This window comes from Ahaetulla prasina, chromosome 6, assembly GCF_028640845.1.
Source record: "Ahaetulla prasina isolate Xishuangbanna chromosome 6, ASM2864084v1, whole genome shotgun sequence".
Lineage (NCBI taxonomy): Eukaryota > Metazoa > Chordata > Lepidosauria > Squamata > Colubridae > Ahaetulla > Ahaetulla prasina.
Genome location: NC_080544.1, coordinates 38,028,325 through 38,044,300, shown reverse-complemented (window position 1 = coordinate 38,044,300; position 15,976 = coordinate 38,028,325). Strand labels below are relative to the sequence as shown.

At 41.5% G+C, this 15,976-nt stretch overlaps 1 protein-coding gene across 1 annotated transcript in view; it reads right to left on the bottom strand.

The window, feature by feature from the left end:
* The window catches only part of STK32C (serine/threonine kinase 32C), a 237,067-nt gene that overhangs the window by 94,439 nt on the left and 126,652 nt on the right, over positions 1-15,976 (bottom strand). Inside the window, exon 2 of the mRNA XM_058188833.1 lies at positions 12,990-13,045. Within this exon, the coding sequence (XP_058044816.1) occupies positions 12,990-13,045 (56 nt within the window). The remainder of the gene's footprint in view (positions 1-12,989; positions 13,046-15,976) is intronic.

Genomic DNA, 15,976 nt, shown 5'->3' with positions numbered 1-15,976 from the left:
AGTCCTCCCTTCTCATTAGGTGGCCAAAGTATTTCAGTTTTATCTTCAGGATCTGGCCTTCTAAAGAGCAGTCAGGGTTGATCTCCTCTAGGACTGACTTGTTTGTTCGCCTTGCAGTCCAAGGGACTCGCAGGAGTCTTCTCCAGCACCAGAGTTCAAAGGCCTCAATTCTTTGGTGCTCAGTCTTTCTTATGGTCCAACTTTCACAGCCATACATTGCAACTGGGAAAACCATAGCCTTGACTATACGCACTTTTGTTGGCAGGGTGATGTCTCTGCTTTTTAGTACGCTGTCTAGATTTGCCATAGCTTTCCTCCCCAAGAGCAAGTGTCTTTTAATTTCTTGGCTGCAGTCCCCATCTGCGGTGATCTTGGAGCCCAGGAAAATAAAATATGTCACTACTTCCATTTCTCCCCCATCTATCTGCCAAGAATTGAGAGAGTCGGATGCCATGATCTTAGTTTTCTTAATGTTGAGTTTCAAGCCAACTTTTGCACTCTTCTCCTTCACCCGCATCAAGAGACTTTTTAGTTCCTCTTCGCTTTCTGCCATTAGAGTGGTATCATCTGCATATCTGAGGTTGTTGATATTCCTCCCGGCAATCTTTTTTTTTTTTTATAAATAATTTTTTTTTTAATTTCCATTTTTCAACATCATATTTATGTACAAACTATTATCCATCATTAATCATTAATTTTTATTTATTACTAATTCAGGCCTGCCCGACTGCCACTTCCTTTCTACACAACTTCCCTCTCTACCCTCTACTACTTTCCCATCCTTCATCCCCTTCACTTTACTACTTCCTCTCCTCCTTCTCCACTCCTCCCTTCTTCCACCCTATCTAACCCTCTTATTCCTTCTCCTTCTCTACACTTTCCTATCTACTTTCTTCCCTCCTTCTACTCCTCTCTCCTTTTCTTCCCGAAATGGCAGTCGAGCATCCCCAATATCATTTTAAATTTTTTAATTTCATGTCTTCAAAAATTACTGTACATTAATAATCAGTCCATGTATCACTTGTTGATTCATTTCCCCCCCTTCCCCCCCTCCCCCTTCCCCCCCCCCAGACTTCCCAGAGCAAAGACTTCCGCTTTGGCTCCGCTTCGTGAAGAAGCAGCTATGATTTAGCTGCTAACTCCCTAGTCTGTAAGCTGTCAGGACATCGTAAATCTGAGTCCGACAGCTGGATTCTTTCCTTCGGGTAAAGGAGGAAAGTTGAGCAATTAGGTTTGAGGTAGAGATGCCCTAATAAGCTTTTAAAGCTTGTGGGAAGTTCTCCTTCTATAACCTGATAAGCTCCTGGCTAGGAGAGGCATTTGCCTTTATGGCGAACAAACGAAGCATCCAATTTCCATGACAGGAATTGTTTTAATGATGGATTGGAACGTGGACGGAGCAGAAACTGGCGTTCTAGCACCTGTGTGCCCCTGAGGATTGATTTGCTGCGAAGATAGGAGAGAAGAAAGCAAATGGCGGTTTTGTGGAATGTGTGTTCTGAAAACGAAAGTAGAAATGCTTATTAACGTCTAGTGTTGAAATAGAAGAAAGAAGATACACAGAAACATACTGACTAAACAGAAGATATGAGAATTTTATGATTTATATTTTTTCTTTTTCTTTGGGATTATACTGATTTAGAAGAAAGATTTTTTGAAATTTTTTCTTTTCTAAATATTTTTTCTTTTCTATTGACCTGTTATTAAGTTATATTTAAAAAAAAAAAAGGCTTTTAAGCAAATAGTGCTAAAAGTGTGTTGAAAAAGAAGATATATAGGAAGATACTGACTAATTGGAAGAAATGAGAATCTTATGATTTATATTTTTTCTTCTTCCTTGGGATTATAGTGATTTAGAAGACAAGTTTTTGAAACTTTCTTTATAATTTTTTCTTTTCTTTTCTTGGTCTATTATTAAGTTATCCTTTTTTTTTTAAATGGCTTTTAAGCAAATAGTGCCAAAAGTTATTAAAACTTTGAAATTTCTTCAGCTCAGATTCAAAAATTAAAAGAAGAAATCAAAAAGGAAGTAAGAAATTTTTTACAGGAGTTTTTGGAGAGTCACTTTTTAGAAATAGATCAAAAATTTGACGAAATAGAGAAAGAGATGTTGGATTTCAAGGAAGTGGTGGAAGAGCAGAAGAGGGAAATGAAAATGGTAAAGGATGCAATTGCAAATATTAAGTTCTTGTATTCAGATGCAGGATGATTTTGCGGAATTTAATAAAGCTAATTTAGAGTTGCAAAGGAAAATAGAAGAAATTCAAAAATCAAAACAATTGGAACTTAGATAATAAGATGGAAGATATAAAGGCAAAGGTAGATAGGGCAGATGAAGAAAGAGTAATATTACAATATAGATTAATGGAATATGCTATAAGGGTGAGGGGGTTGAAACAAAATAGGAAGGAAAATTTAAAGGAGATTTTTACGCAAGCCTTTGCACAGATAAAGGGTGTGGAGCCAGAAGATTTTGAGATTAATATTGAAAGAATTTATCGTGTTAATTCTTGGTGGGCAAGACAAAATAGAGTACCTAGGGATGTGGTTATTTATTTTACAACTAAAAAGGTTAGGTATGAAATTTTGCAAGCCTTTTATAAAATAAATTTCAAATATTGGGACAAGATATAAAAATGATGAAGGAAATTCCTCCTAAAATGTTAAGAAACAGAAGAGAATTTGCTTTTTTGGTGGATGAGCTTAAGAAATATCAGATACATTTTAGATGGGAAGTCCCAATGGGTTTGTCAGTGAATTTTAGAGGTAGAAAGTATTTTCTTAATTCTGTTATGAAAGCAAGACATTTTTATATTAATGTTTTAAAGAGTGGGAATCCTTTGTTGTTAGATGCTAAGTTAACTGGTTTGGAAATGATGGAAAATAGAATGGGAGAGGGGAGGAATGTTTAAGATGTGAATAGGATGATTATGGTTAATTTTTGGAATTGATCTGTTTAGGATATAAATTATAGGATTTGTGTTATTTGCTATTTGTATGGTATAAATTTATAGGATGATATTACTCAATTGTGAAGGTTGAAAAGTGAAATTTATGAATTTAGATAATGTGGATGTGATGATTTTAATTGTTTACTGTTATATTGTGGATGTAGTCTAAATGATTATTTGTTTGATATTTGATGGAGTAGTATTGGAAGATTGAATATTAAATCTTATGACAATTGAAGAAATATATAAGTGATGAAATTTGAATTTGAGAAGCTGGATTGTAATTTAAGAAATGGACTTATGAAATTTGAAGGAATATACAAGTGGAAAAAATTTGAACTTTAGAAGATGGACTAATTTTTAAAATGGACTATAAGACTATAAGAAGAATGGACATTAAATGTTATGGCAATTGAAGAAATATATAAGTGATAAAAATTTGAGTTCGAGAAGATGGACTGTAATTTGAGAAATGGACTTATGAAATTTGAAGGAATATATAAGTGGGAAAAGAAAAAAATTGAATCTGAGAAGATGGATTAATTTTAAAAAATGGACTGTAAGAAGAAGCAATATGTGAAGTTGGTATTGTTTCTTTCCCCTTTTTTTTATTATTCTTTCCTATCTTTTTTATTTTTATTGTGAGGGGATCTATAGTTTTAATTTTTTTTTTTTAAGGTGGGAGGTTATGTATATTTTGTATACTTTAGCTTGTGATTGTTGGTTATAATACCCGGTATTTGCTCCTCCCGGCAATCTTAATTCCAATTTTTGATTCATCCAGCCCCGCCTTTCTCATGATGTGCTCTGCATATAAGTTAAATAGGCAGGGCGATAGTATTCAGCCTTGCTGGACTCCTTTCCCAATTTTGAACTAATCAGTGGTTCCGTGTCCAGTTCTCACTGTTGCTTCTTGACCCGCATACAGATTTCTCAAGAGACAAATAAGATGGTCTGGTACACCCATCTCTTTAAGAACTTGCCACAATTTGTTGTGATCCACACAATCAAAGGCTTTAGCACAGTCAATGAAGCAGAAGTAGATATTTTTCTGGAACTCCCTAGCTTTCTCCATGATCCAGTGTATGTTGTCAATTAGAGGATCTCTAATTCCCCTGCCTCTTCGAAATCCTGCCTGTACTTCTGGTAGTTCTCGATCCACATACTGTTGGAACATACCTTGTAAGATTTTAAGCATAACCTTACTAGCATGTGAAATGAGTGCAATGGTGTGATAGTTTGAACATTCTTTGGCATTGCCTTTCTTTGGAATTGGAATGTGAACTGACCTTTTCCAATCCTGTGGCCACTGCTGAGTTTTTCAAATTTGCTGACAAATTGAGTGTAGCACTTTTAGTGCATCATCTTTTAAGATTTTGAATAGCTCAGCTATAATAGTTCACAATATAGTAATATAAAATGCAGCAATAAGACATTTATGGTTTCCTAGCTAATAGGTTTTTTTTGGGAGAGGCACTTCTAACTCTATATATTAATGAAAAAGATGTTATGTAGATAAACTATTTCCATTATGATAGTACACTAGACCTATATATAAAACTAACCTCTGAATACTCTTCAAGGGTAGCCCCATGCCCATTGCAGTAGTCCAAGTGGATATGGCTAGGGTTTGAGTGTTTGAACACAGAGACTCCTGATACAGAAAAGGGCACAACTGGTGCACAACGTGAAATTGTGCAAAAGCTCTCCTAGCCACAACTGCCACAACTTTCCTAGCCATGACTGCCATCTTCTCTTTAAGTAGGAGTTACGAGTTAGGGGTGAGTTTCAAAACCTGTTGCTACTGTTTTGTTCGTGCACACGCACGACACTTCTGCGCATGTGCAAAAGTGTCTGGGCGGGTGGGTGGAGCATCCTGCCGCCGCTGCCACGCCCAGTTTGCCTGATCTGGGGCGAATCGGTAGCAACCCACCACTGTCACGAGTCAAGTAGGAGAAGCTGCAAGTTGGACGGTGAGAAGTCAAGGAAAGCAAGGATGGATGCATTAACGGTCCCATTCTTGTCAGAGATCATGAAAAGTGTGACCAATGCTGCTTCTGTCCCATAATTGGCCGTGAAACCTGACTGAAAGGAGTCCAGATAATAATAACCCATCCTCATATGAACTGGGTGAACACAATTCATTTTTTTCTATGCTCATTTTATATATTCCTCAGCCACAAATCCAAGATAAGAATGACAAATGTTAGCTTGTTCTGAGAGAAGGAGAGAGAAGTATGTACTAATTGAGTTAAGACTATAAAAGGAAAAACTGTACGCTGCATTTATGAAACTACTTTGAAAAGAGATCCCATTCAGCTAAAATATAAGTACAAAAACAATTTCTGCTACAAAAGCAATTTCTTGTTTTTACCCAAAATAGATGTTCGAGCACATGATGGCATGGGAACAAGTGTATTCAGCTATACTTGCAGATACCCTGAGTCTGTCCTAGAAAGGCTCCAAAGATAATAAGGGAAGACAACATCTCAGAAGCAATATTATGGGCATAAACTCCATCCTGATTTGAATATTTAACTTTAATGCTAACATCACATGTATAAAAGAGGCAAAGAAAGTATCTCATGCAAAGAGAGCTGTGGTGGCACAGTGATTAGAATGCAGTATTACAGACTAATTCTGCAGACTGCCAGCAGTTTGATTCTCACCAGCTCAAGGTTGACTCAGCTTTCCATCCTTCCAAGGTTGGTAGAATTAGGACCCAGTTTGTTGGGGGCAATATGCTGAGTTGCTTAGAGAGGACTGTAAAGGACTATGAAGCTGTATTTAAGTCTAAGTGCTATTACTATTGCTATATCTCTGCACTACATCCTACAACATCTTGAGTCTCCAAAAACCTATGCAAGGGTCCTCTTTGTAGACTTTAGTTCAGCATTCAATACCATCATTCCAGACACTCTTCTAACTAAGCTAAACCAGCTACAGGTACCGGAACGGACTTGTAAGTGGATCACAAGCTTCCTAACAAACAGGAAGCAGCAGGTGAAGCTAAGCAAGATCACATCAAATACCTGTACAATTAGCACAGGGGCCCCCCAGGGCTGTGTGCTCTCCCCACTTCTCTTCTCTCTGTATGCCAATGACTGCATCTCCAACGATCCATCTGTCAAGCTACTGAAGTTCGCAGATGACACAACAGTGATTGGTCTCATTCGAGACAATGACGAATCTGCATATAGACGAGAGGTCGAACGACTAGCTTTGTGATGCAACCAAAACAATCTGGAACTGAACACACTCAAAACCGTAGAAATGGTGGTAGACTTTAGGAGAAACCCTTCCATACTTCCACCTCTCACAATACTAGACAACACAGTATCAACAGTAGAATCCTTTAAATTTCTAGGTTCTATCATATCGCAAGATCTAAAATGGACAGCTAACATCAAAAACATCATCAAAAAAGGACAACAAAGAATGTTCTTTCTGCGCCAACTCAGTAAACTCAAACTGCCCAAGGAGCTGCTGATTCAGTTCTACAGAGGAATTATTGAGTCTGTCATTTGCACCTCTATAACTGTCTGGTTCGGTTCTGTAACCCAACAAGAAAAACACAGACTTCAGAGGATAATTAGAACTGCAGAAAAAATAATTGCTACCAACCTGCCTTCCATTGAGGACCTGTATACTGCACGAATCAAGAAGAGGGCCGTGAAAATATTTACAGATCCCTCACATCCAGGACATAAACTGTTTCAACTCCTACCCTCAAAACGACGCTATGAAGCACTGCACACGAGAACAAGACACAAGAACAGTTTTTTCCCAAAGGCCATCACTCTGCTTAACAAATATTTCCCTCAACACTGTCAAACTATTTACTAAATTTGCACTACTATTAATCTTCTCATCGTTCCCATCACCAATCTCTTTCCACTTAGACTGTATGACTGTAACTTTGTTGCTGGTATCCTTATGATTTATATTGATATATTGACCATCATTTGTGTTGTGAATGTTGTACCTTATTTTTATTTTTTTTATTTTTATTTGCTTTTATATCCCGCCCTTCTCCGAAGACTCAGGGCGGCTTACACTATGTTAAGCAATAGTCTTCATCCATTTGTATATTATATACAAAATCAACTTATTGCCCCCAACAATCTGGGTCCTCTCTTTTATGTACGCTGAGAGCATATGCACCAAGACAAATTCCTTGTGTATCCAATCACACTTGGCCAATAAAAAATTCTATTCTATTCTATTCTATTCTATTCTATTCTATTCTATTCTATTCTATTCTATTCTATTCTATTCTATTCTATTCTATTCTAGATACAGTGGATTATAGATAGAGACTGGAAATGATTTTATGTATGATTCAAGTCATAAAATTACTTCCTTATCTAAATTATGGTGCAAAAAGAAAAAAACAATAAGAAAGCAGATAAAACTTGATTTTTCATATAAAAACCTATTCAGTTCTAGTTTTCAAAGTAAATTCTGGGGCTCAGGTTTCTACATTCTTAAGGTATACAAGTAAGTGTTGCAGCTAGCTTTGTTTCATACACTATAGAGCCATGATGACAAACCTATGGTATGTGTGCCACAGGTGGCATGCATAGCCATATCAGTGGGCAAGCGAGCTCCGCTCCAGCGCACATGCTTCTGGGCCCACCAGAAGTAGGGAAACAGGCTGTTTCTTGCCTCCAGAGATCCTCCGGGGGAGGGTCCATTTTGCTCTCTCACCTGGCTCCAGAGCCTTTCTAGGAGCCCCCCCCCCCGAAAATGGCCTTCCCCAACCCCCTGGAGACCGTTTTTGCCCTCCCCAGACTCCTAGAGAGGCCCTGGAGGCTGGGGACAACAAAAAACGGGCCTTCCGGTCCCATTGGAAGTTGGCAAAAGGGCCATTTTCGGCCTCCAGAGGACCTAACCCTAACCCTAACTCCTCAGACTCCTAGAAAGGCTCTGGAGCCAGGTAAGAGAGAAAAATGGGCCTACCAGGCCATCGTTTGCCGAACTACTACGACTGCGAGGTTCCCCCGCCTCGCAGGAATGGCCCTCCAAGCTATCGAGGGCTTACCTTAACGAAGGGTCTTGGGACCCAGAGAGGTGGCATGCGGCTAAGAAGAATTTGTGGGGTTTTTAAAATAGTTTTTTAAATAAGGGTTTTTAAGGGGAGGATTTGACGGTGGGGGAGGACCCGTGGGGGAGGGATCCAGCCCCTGTGCTAGTTCGCGACATTACGCCATCTTGTCTGAAGGCAGGGGGGAGGACGTTCCAGATCTAGAGGGCTGTTCGATCTGTACGGTGAGTGGGAGAGGCAGATATGGCGGGGAGGGGCCGACGAGTTATGGGGCACGTGTTCGATGTCTGAGAGCGATCACGTGCTCCGCCCTCAGTCCCTACCTGCCTCGGTGGCCATGATCCTCAGAGCTTGGACCTTGGCTGATGTTATGTAATGCCCGGCCCGTGGTTAATAAGGCTCCCCTGATTTGTGACCTTATTCAGGGGGGAGCCGCGGACCCCATGGGCATTACGGAGACCTGGTTGGGCCCTGAGGGGGGGGTCCCCCTTGTTGAGATGTACCCTCCAGGCTTCCGAGCATTTCATCAGCCGAGAGTCCAAGGTAGGGGTGGGGGGGTGGCGGTTGTTATTAAGGAAGATCTAGAGCCGAGGGAGGCCACTGTTCCTCAGATTGCCCGCTGCGAATCCTCTGTGCGCTCGGGCTATAGGAATCAGTTGGGCTTGGTGATCGCGTACCTGGCTCCTTGCTGCGTGACCACAGCCCTGTCCGAGCTGTTGGAGGTACTGGCTGCTGTGGCGGTTGAGACCCCCAAACTTATAGTTATGGGGGATTTCAACTTGCCATCAGTTGGCCTGTCATCGACGGCAGCTCGGGAGTTCAAACTTCCATGACGCCCTGGACCTGATTCGAGTAAATGATGGCCCTCGCACACAGGGGGAGGCATGCTGGATCTGATTTATATCTCTGGACAGTGGTTAAATGAACTGGTATTAGATGATTTAGTAACAGAACCAATGTCATGGTCGGATCATTTTCTCCTTCGCCTAGACTTCCGAACCGCTATTCACCACCACAGGGAGACGGAACCTATACGGTGGTTCCGTCCCAGGCGCCTGATGGACCCTGAGAGGTTCCAGACGGAGCTTGGGCCATTCCCTGAGGATCTGGCCCACGGCACGACTGAGGAACTGGTCGTGGCCTGGGAGCAGGCCGCGGCCGGGGCCCTGGATCGTGTCGCGCCTTTGCGGCCTCTGACCCGGCGTAGATCTCGTCCGGCCCCTTGGTTCTCCGAGGCTGAGGGAGATGAAACGCCGGAGAAGACGCCTAGAGAGCACCTGGAGGTCCAGTCGCTCGAGCTGATCGGACACTAGTTAGGACCTATACTAGGACCTACCTAGTGGCAAGGAGGGAAGCGAGGCGCTCCTACGCCTCCACCCTCATTGCGTCGGCAGATAACCGCCCGGCCGCCCTGTTTCGGGTGACCCGCTCTCTCCTACATCAGGAGGTGCGGGATGACCCTTTGCAGGGACGCGCTGTGGAGTTTAGTGGTTATCTATCGATAAAATCGCTCAGCTGAGGGACGGTCTGGACCGAATTTGGGATGATCAAGCGAGGAGAGGAGGCACGTCTTGTTGAGCACATTTGGGATGAGTTTGACCCTGTGGCTCCGAGGGGCGTGGACAGGTTGTTGGGGAGGCTTCACGGCACGACATGTTTACTGGACCCGTGCCCTTCCTGGCTGATACTGGCCACTCAGGCGGTGACACGAGGCTGGCTCAGAGGATTAACAACGCTGCTTTATTGGAAGGGGTTTTCCCTGCCGCCGTGAAAGAGGCGGTGGTGACACCCCGCCTTAAGAAGCCCTCCCTGGACCCAGCTATTTTGGGTAATTATGGTCCAGTCTGCAACCTTTGCTTTGTTGCGAAGGTTGTAGAAAATGCCGTGGCGACAGCTGCCCCAACACCTGGATGAAGATGTCTATCTAGACCCGTTCCAGTCCGGCTTCCGACCCGGATACAGCACGGAGACAGCTTTGGTCGCATTGGTGGATGATCTCTGGAGGGCCAGGGACAGGGGATATTCCTCTGCCCTGGTCCTATTAGACCTCTCAGCGGCGTTCGATACTATCGATCATGGTATCCTGCTGCGCCGGTTGGGGGGATTGGGAGTGGGAGGCACCGTATACCGGTGGTTCTCCTCCTACCTCTCCGACCGGTCGCAGACGGTGTTGACAGGGGGGCAGAGGTCGACCGCGAGGGGCCTCACTTGTGGGGTCCCACAGGGGTCGATTCTCTCGCCCCTGCTGTTCAACATCTACATGAAGCCGTTGGGTGAGATCATCAGTGGTTTCGGGATGAGATACCAGCAGTACGCTGACGACACCCAGCTGTACTTTTCCACCCCGGACCACCCTAATGAAGTTGTTGAAGTGCTGTCCCGGTGTTTGGAGGCTGTACGGGTCTGGATGGGGAGAAACAGGCTCAAGCTTAATCCCTCCAAGACGGAGTAGCTGTGGATGCCGGCACCCCGATTCAGTCAGCTGCAACCGCGGCTGGCTGTTGGAGGCGAGTTACTGGCCCCAAAGGATAGGGTGCGCAACTTGGGTGTCCTTCTGGATGATCGGCTGTCGTTTGAAGATCATTTGACGGCCGTCTCCAGGAGGGCCTTCCACCAGGTTCGCCTGGTTCGGCAGTTGCGCCCCTTCCTTGATCGGGATGCCTTATGCACAGTCACTCATGCGCTCGTTACCTCTCGCTTGGATTACTGTAATGCTCTCTACATGGGGCTCCCCCTGAAGTGCACTCGGAGGCTTCAGTTAGTCCAGAATGCAACTGCGCGGGTGATAGAGGGAGCTACACGTAGCTCCCATGTAACACCGCTCCTGCGCAGACTGCACTGGCTGCCTGTGGCCTTCCGGGTGCACTTTAAGGTGTTGGTTATGACCTTTAAAGCGCTCCATGGCTTAGGACCTGGGTACTTACGGGACCGCCTGCTGTTACCATACGCCTCCCACTGACCCGTACGCTCCCACAGAGGGACTTCTCAGGGTGCCGTCCGCCAAACAATGTCGGCTGGCGGCCCCCAGGGGAAGGGCCTTCTCTGTGGGGGCTCCCACACTCTGGAACGAGCTTCCCCCGGGTTTACGCCAAATACCTGACCTTCGGACATTTCGTCGCGAACTCAAGACTCACCTTTTTATCCGCGCGGGGCTGGCTTAAATCGGGATTTTAATCTTAAATTTATTAATTTTAAACGGGGTTTTAGTATGGTAAATTTTAATCACTGGGCTAATTTAAATAAGTTTTTTAAATCGTATTTTAAATCTGTATATTGTATTGTCGGTTTTTTATTATGCCTGTACACCGCCCTGAGTCCTTCGGGAGAAGGGCGGTATAAAAATCAAATCAAATAAATAAATAAATAAATAAATCGTGTGCCAGGAGCGGGGGAGCGCACGAGCATGTGTGAGGGTGGGGCGCACAGAATTTTAGGTGTGGGCACACACGCGCTCAACCTCCCCCTCTGCCCCCTCCTCCTGGCACACGATGGCAAAAAGGTTAACCGTCACTAATATAGAGGTTACGCAGAAAGAAAAGAGAAACAAAGCAGTCACCATAAGCCTTGAAATTCACTATTACTATTGTTACGTAGCATTGCCTATGATTACCAGTAGAAATTTACATTGAGATACCCACTGTACAATCCAGCCAATGACCCTCCCTAATGTACACATCTTTGATAATTATTTCCATATTAAATAAATATAAGAACATTTGATGAAACGAGCTAAAGACTTACCAAGCCCAACTTCTTGTTTCCTACATTTACAAGTTAGATTCCTGTAGGAACCTCTGTAAGAGACCATCTTTCCACAATGAGAATAGAATAGAATAGAATAGAATAGAATAGAATAGAATAGAATAGAATAGAATAGAATAGAATAGAATAGAATAATAGAATAGAATAGAATAGAATAGAATAGAATAGAATAGAATAGAATAGAATAGAATAGAATAGAATTTTTATTGGCCAAGTGTGATTGGACACACAAGGAATTTGTCTTGGTGCATATGCTCTCAGTGTACATGAGTAGTGCTGTATTGTCCCTGACACACCAAATTGCATTTACAACAGTATCATATAGATAGATTTAAGACCTTTTACATTTTTTTTTAAGTTGAGAGATAATTTTAAAAATCTACAATGGTTTACATTTTTAGAACCAAAGAAAGAATCAGTTACATGGAGAGGGTGATCAACAACTCCACTTATAGTGGAAAATATAATATTAAATCAGTCAATAAAGTGTCTTCTCACTGTTCTTTATGAGACGTTTGTAGCTTTCTCTATATCTTTTTGGCATGAGAACTCTGAAAATCTGCTTTTCCTACACATGTCTACCAAATAAAGAATTGGTGTTTCAAATACTTCAGAAACATAGTGAATGCTTAATATGCAGAAATGGTTAGCATTGTGACACATGCCTGAATCTACAGACAGAATTTTATTAGCACCTTTATCAGGCCCTGATGTTAAAGGTTGCACATCATAATGGAAATAACGACTCACACATAGCAGCCACAACAGATTCTTGAGCAGGTTGAGATTCAACTCATTCTAAGACACTTTTACTTACTTAATCTTTATTACTTTTGGATTAAGAGATAACTAAAATATACATTTCAAATATACTAGAAGTTTTAAAAAATTGAAAAGCTTGTCAAATCAAAATGTTCAAATGCAGTTTATATAACTTTTCTAAATGAAATTATACATCTAATTCAGAATTATATGCATAAACTCTGCTCCAAAGGATCAGAAGACAGTACTGTCAAAACCAAAAGATTCCAAATCTTTATGTTAATCTATAGGATTTCTACAAAGATTCCATACTATGGAATGTAATCCTCCGCATGTTTACTCAAAGTGCAATTATCAGAGAATTAGGATAAAAACACGCATGCTTTCTAACAAAAGCAAAGACTATTTTATTTCTTAACTGGGTAGCAGTTGATCTCCATCCAATTCCAACTGCAATGTTTCCTTACCTTGCCAAAGCTTCCTTTTCCAATTGCTCGAAGAATCTGGAAGTGATCAAAGTTCACTATAAAAACAAAACAAAACAAAATCTGTCATTTCTTCTTCTCCTCTGTCAATGTATGTTATAGAAGAATGGCAATGACATAGGAAACAGCCACTAGAGTAAGTAATTGTTTAAACAATTGTTTCATGCTCATTTAACTAGCTGTATTCGAACTTCCTTTTTCTTGTAATCTATTATTGCATAAAAAGGTTGTGGGTTTCCCTGATTTAATCCTGTCATCCATTCTTTGAAGACATATGGACACTGGAGGAAAAAGGAGAAAAGATTACTGTAGATGCTCATACTACCCACAGATTTAAAATTATATGATCAGAGACTTTGCATACACCTTCACCTGTGAAAGTGAACCTATGGCATGTGCACCACAGGTGACACACAGTGCCCTCTCTGTGGGCATGAGAACCGCTGCTCCAGTTCAACTCCATCATGCATGCGCCTCCCACCAGCCAGCTGGTCACCGGGTCTCTGCTGCACATGCAGGGGGCGGGGCACATACAGTGGGCTAGGGCGTATGCGGGGGACTGCACGTGCATTGGATTTTGGGGGTTTAGGCACTCGGTCAAGAAAAGGTTATCAATCACTGAAATAAGTTGTCTCTTTCTCTTCTCCCTTAACATACATGCAAGGGTATCACAAATCTTTCAACGTTTGCTGATCAAGATGCTTCAATATCTGCCCATGATCAAAAGTATTCCTTTTCAGATATGAATCTCATGCAGAATCTTATTTAGCAAGATTTAATGATATAAAAATGATGGAATTATAAGAATTCCACTAATTAAACTATTTCCAGCCCACTTCCGGGTGGCTCCACCTCTTCGCTGAGCCCCTAATTAAAGGGGCTCCGCACTGAACATCGTAAAGCCAGGAAAAGCCGGCTTTAATCTTTTTCCCTGGATGAAAGGGGAAAGATAAGAGCAGCAGGAAATGTTGGTAGACCTCCCCAGAGGCTTTGTTTTAATTAAGCAGAGCCTCGAAGGGTCGACGGGTCCCATAAATATTCCTGCCCTCCGACTTCAGTGCGTGCCTGCAAAAGCAGGAAAAGAAGAAAGTGTCCATCTCTGCTAATTGTCTTATCTTTATGGATCTCTTTAAGCAGACGGAATGAGTGCCAGCGGACAATTATTGGATTGCAAGTATTTTTGATTTCCTGACTTCTACCTTTTAAAAAAGAGAAACTTTTTTTCCTTTGTTTTAATTGACTCTTAAAGATGGCGCCTGAACGGGAGTGAAAGTGACGAATGGAATTTTAAACAGTCTGTGCAACTAAGAAGATAAGAAATGTTATGTGTGGATTTTAATGAAGTGAACTGAGCTCTCCTATACTTAAAGGGGAAAAGAGAAGTTTCTAGACTTATATTTTGTGAATTTTAAAAACTGAAATGGCTACTAAACCACCTAAGACTGGGGGCAGAAGGGTTCTGAACCAGCTTTAGAAGATCTGATTAAAGAGCAAGGAAAGTGTCTGAAGAAAGGTTTAAGGAGATTATGGATAATAATGAGAAAATAAGAGAAGAAATAAAGAGAATAATAAAAAATAAGAGAAGATATCTTGATGGCTTTTCAAGGTTTGGCAAAAAGACTGGAGGTGGTGGAGGAGGAGGTGCAAGAAATTGTTCAGTCAAATCAACAAATAGAAAATAGAATGGGGGGAATGCAAATCAAATTGGATAAAAATGAAGATCAAGTGGTGGTGATGCAGTATAAAATGATGGAAGGAGCTCTGAGAATTAGGGGTTTGAATGAGGAGAAAGGGGAAGATTTAAAAAAAAATTTATCAGAAGCTCTGGCTGAATTTATTGAACTTGATCCACAAGAGGTTGCTTATCAAATTGACAAAATTTATAGAGTTAATTCTTGGATTGCTAGGCAAAAGAAACTTCCTAGAGACATTGTGGTTTATTTTTTGAGTTCCTGCCGCAATTTTTCTTGTTGGGAATTATTACGGATTGTACAGTAATTGAGACTAAATTGATTTTAAATCTAATAACTGCAGCAAGATTACTAATAGGACAATATTGGAAGAAAAAAGAAGTACCAACAATAGAAGAATGGATATTGAAAGTTGCCAATTTGGCTGAGATGGCGAAGATATCAGCCTTTTTGAAAGACAATACGCAAGAAAGATACTTAAAGGAATGGAAAAAATGGATTGACTATATTCAACGTAGATATCAGACTAAGAGTTATCAGACTGTTTTTGAATGATTATGATGTATTATTTTTGATTGCTTTTGGGGAAGTTAGGAATTGATGATTGTAGGGGTATAATTAAGTTGGGACGAAAATTTTTTAGCATATGTTTGTTTTATTTTTAACTATACCTTGTGCTCGTTCCGGGAAGTCGGGGGGGGAGGGGGGTTGCGAAGGGAGGGGGGAGGAGGGGGGGAAAGGGGGAAAAAAAATTTTGTAAAACTTTTTGAATTAAAAAAAACAACAAACTATTTCCAGCCTAAAACCAAGATATCCTAAAAGTAGTGTAGAGACTCGTGTTCTGTTTAACTACCTTCCTACGAACTGCCTAACAGGTAGGTCTGTTCACAAAGGAATTTCGAGAGAGTCATCTTTATACAATTGTCTTCTGAATCTTTGTCAATCTGGAAATGAATCAGTACATTTTGCATCTTCTTGGAAGAAGGCAAACAAACAGATAAAATAAGGGAAAGAAATCATGGGCTAAAAATAGGAAGGGTTACAAAAACCCATTCATACCCTGACAATTGCTCCAAATTTAAAGGTCATTGTAACCAGAAATCATTAAGGGCCCTACAATCCAAGTGATATGCAAGACTGGGGCACCCTACAATTAAAAGCAGATGTCTTCCTATCATGAAAATAGGAAGGCTGGCATCTCTGAAATATAATGTACCATCCCCAAAAACCACAAGGCAGCAGGAGATGCTTCAGCGAGGGCTTTGTGAACTAAAGTGC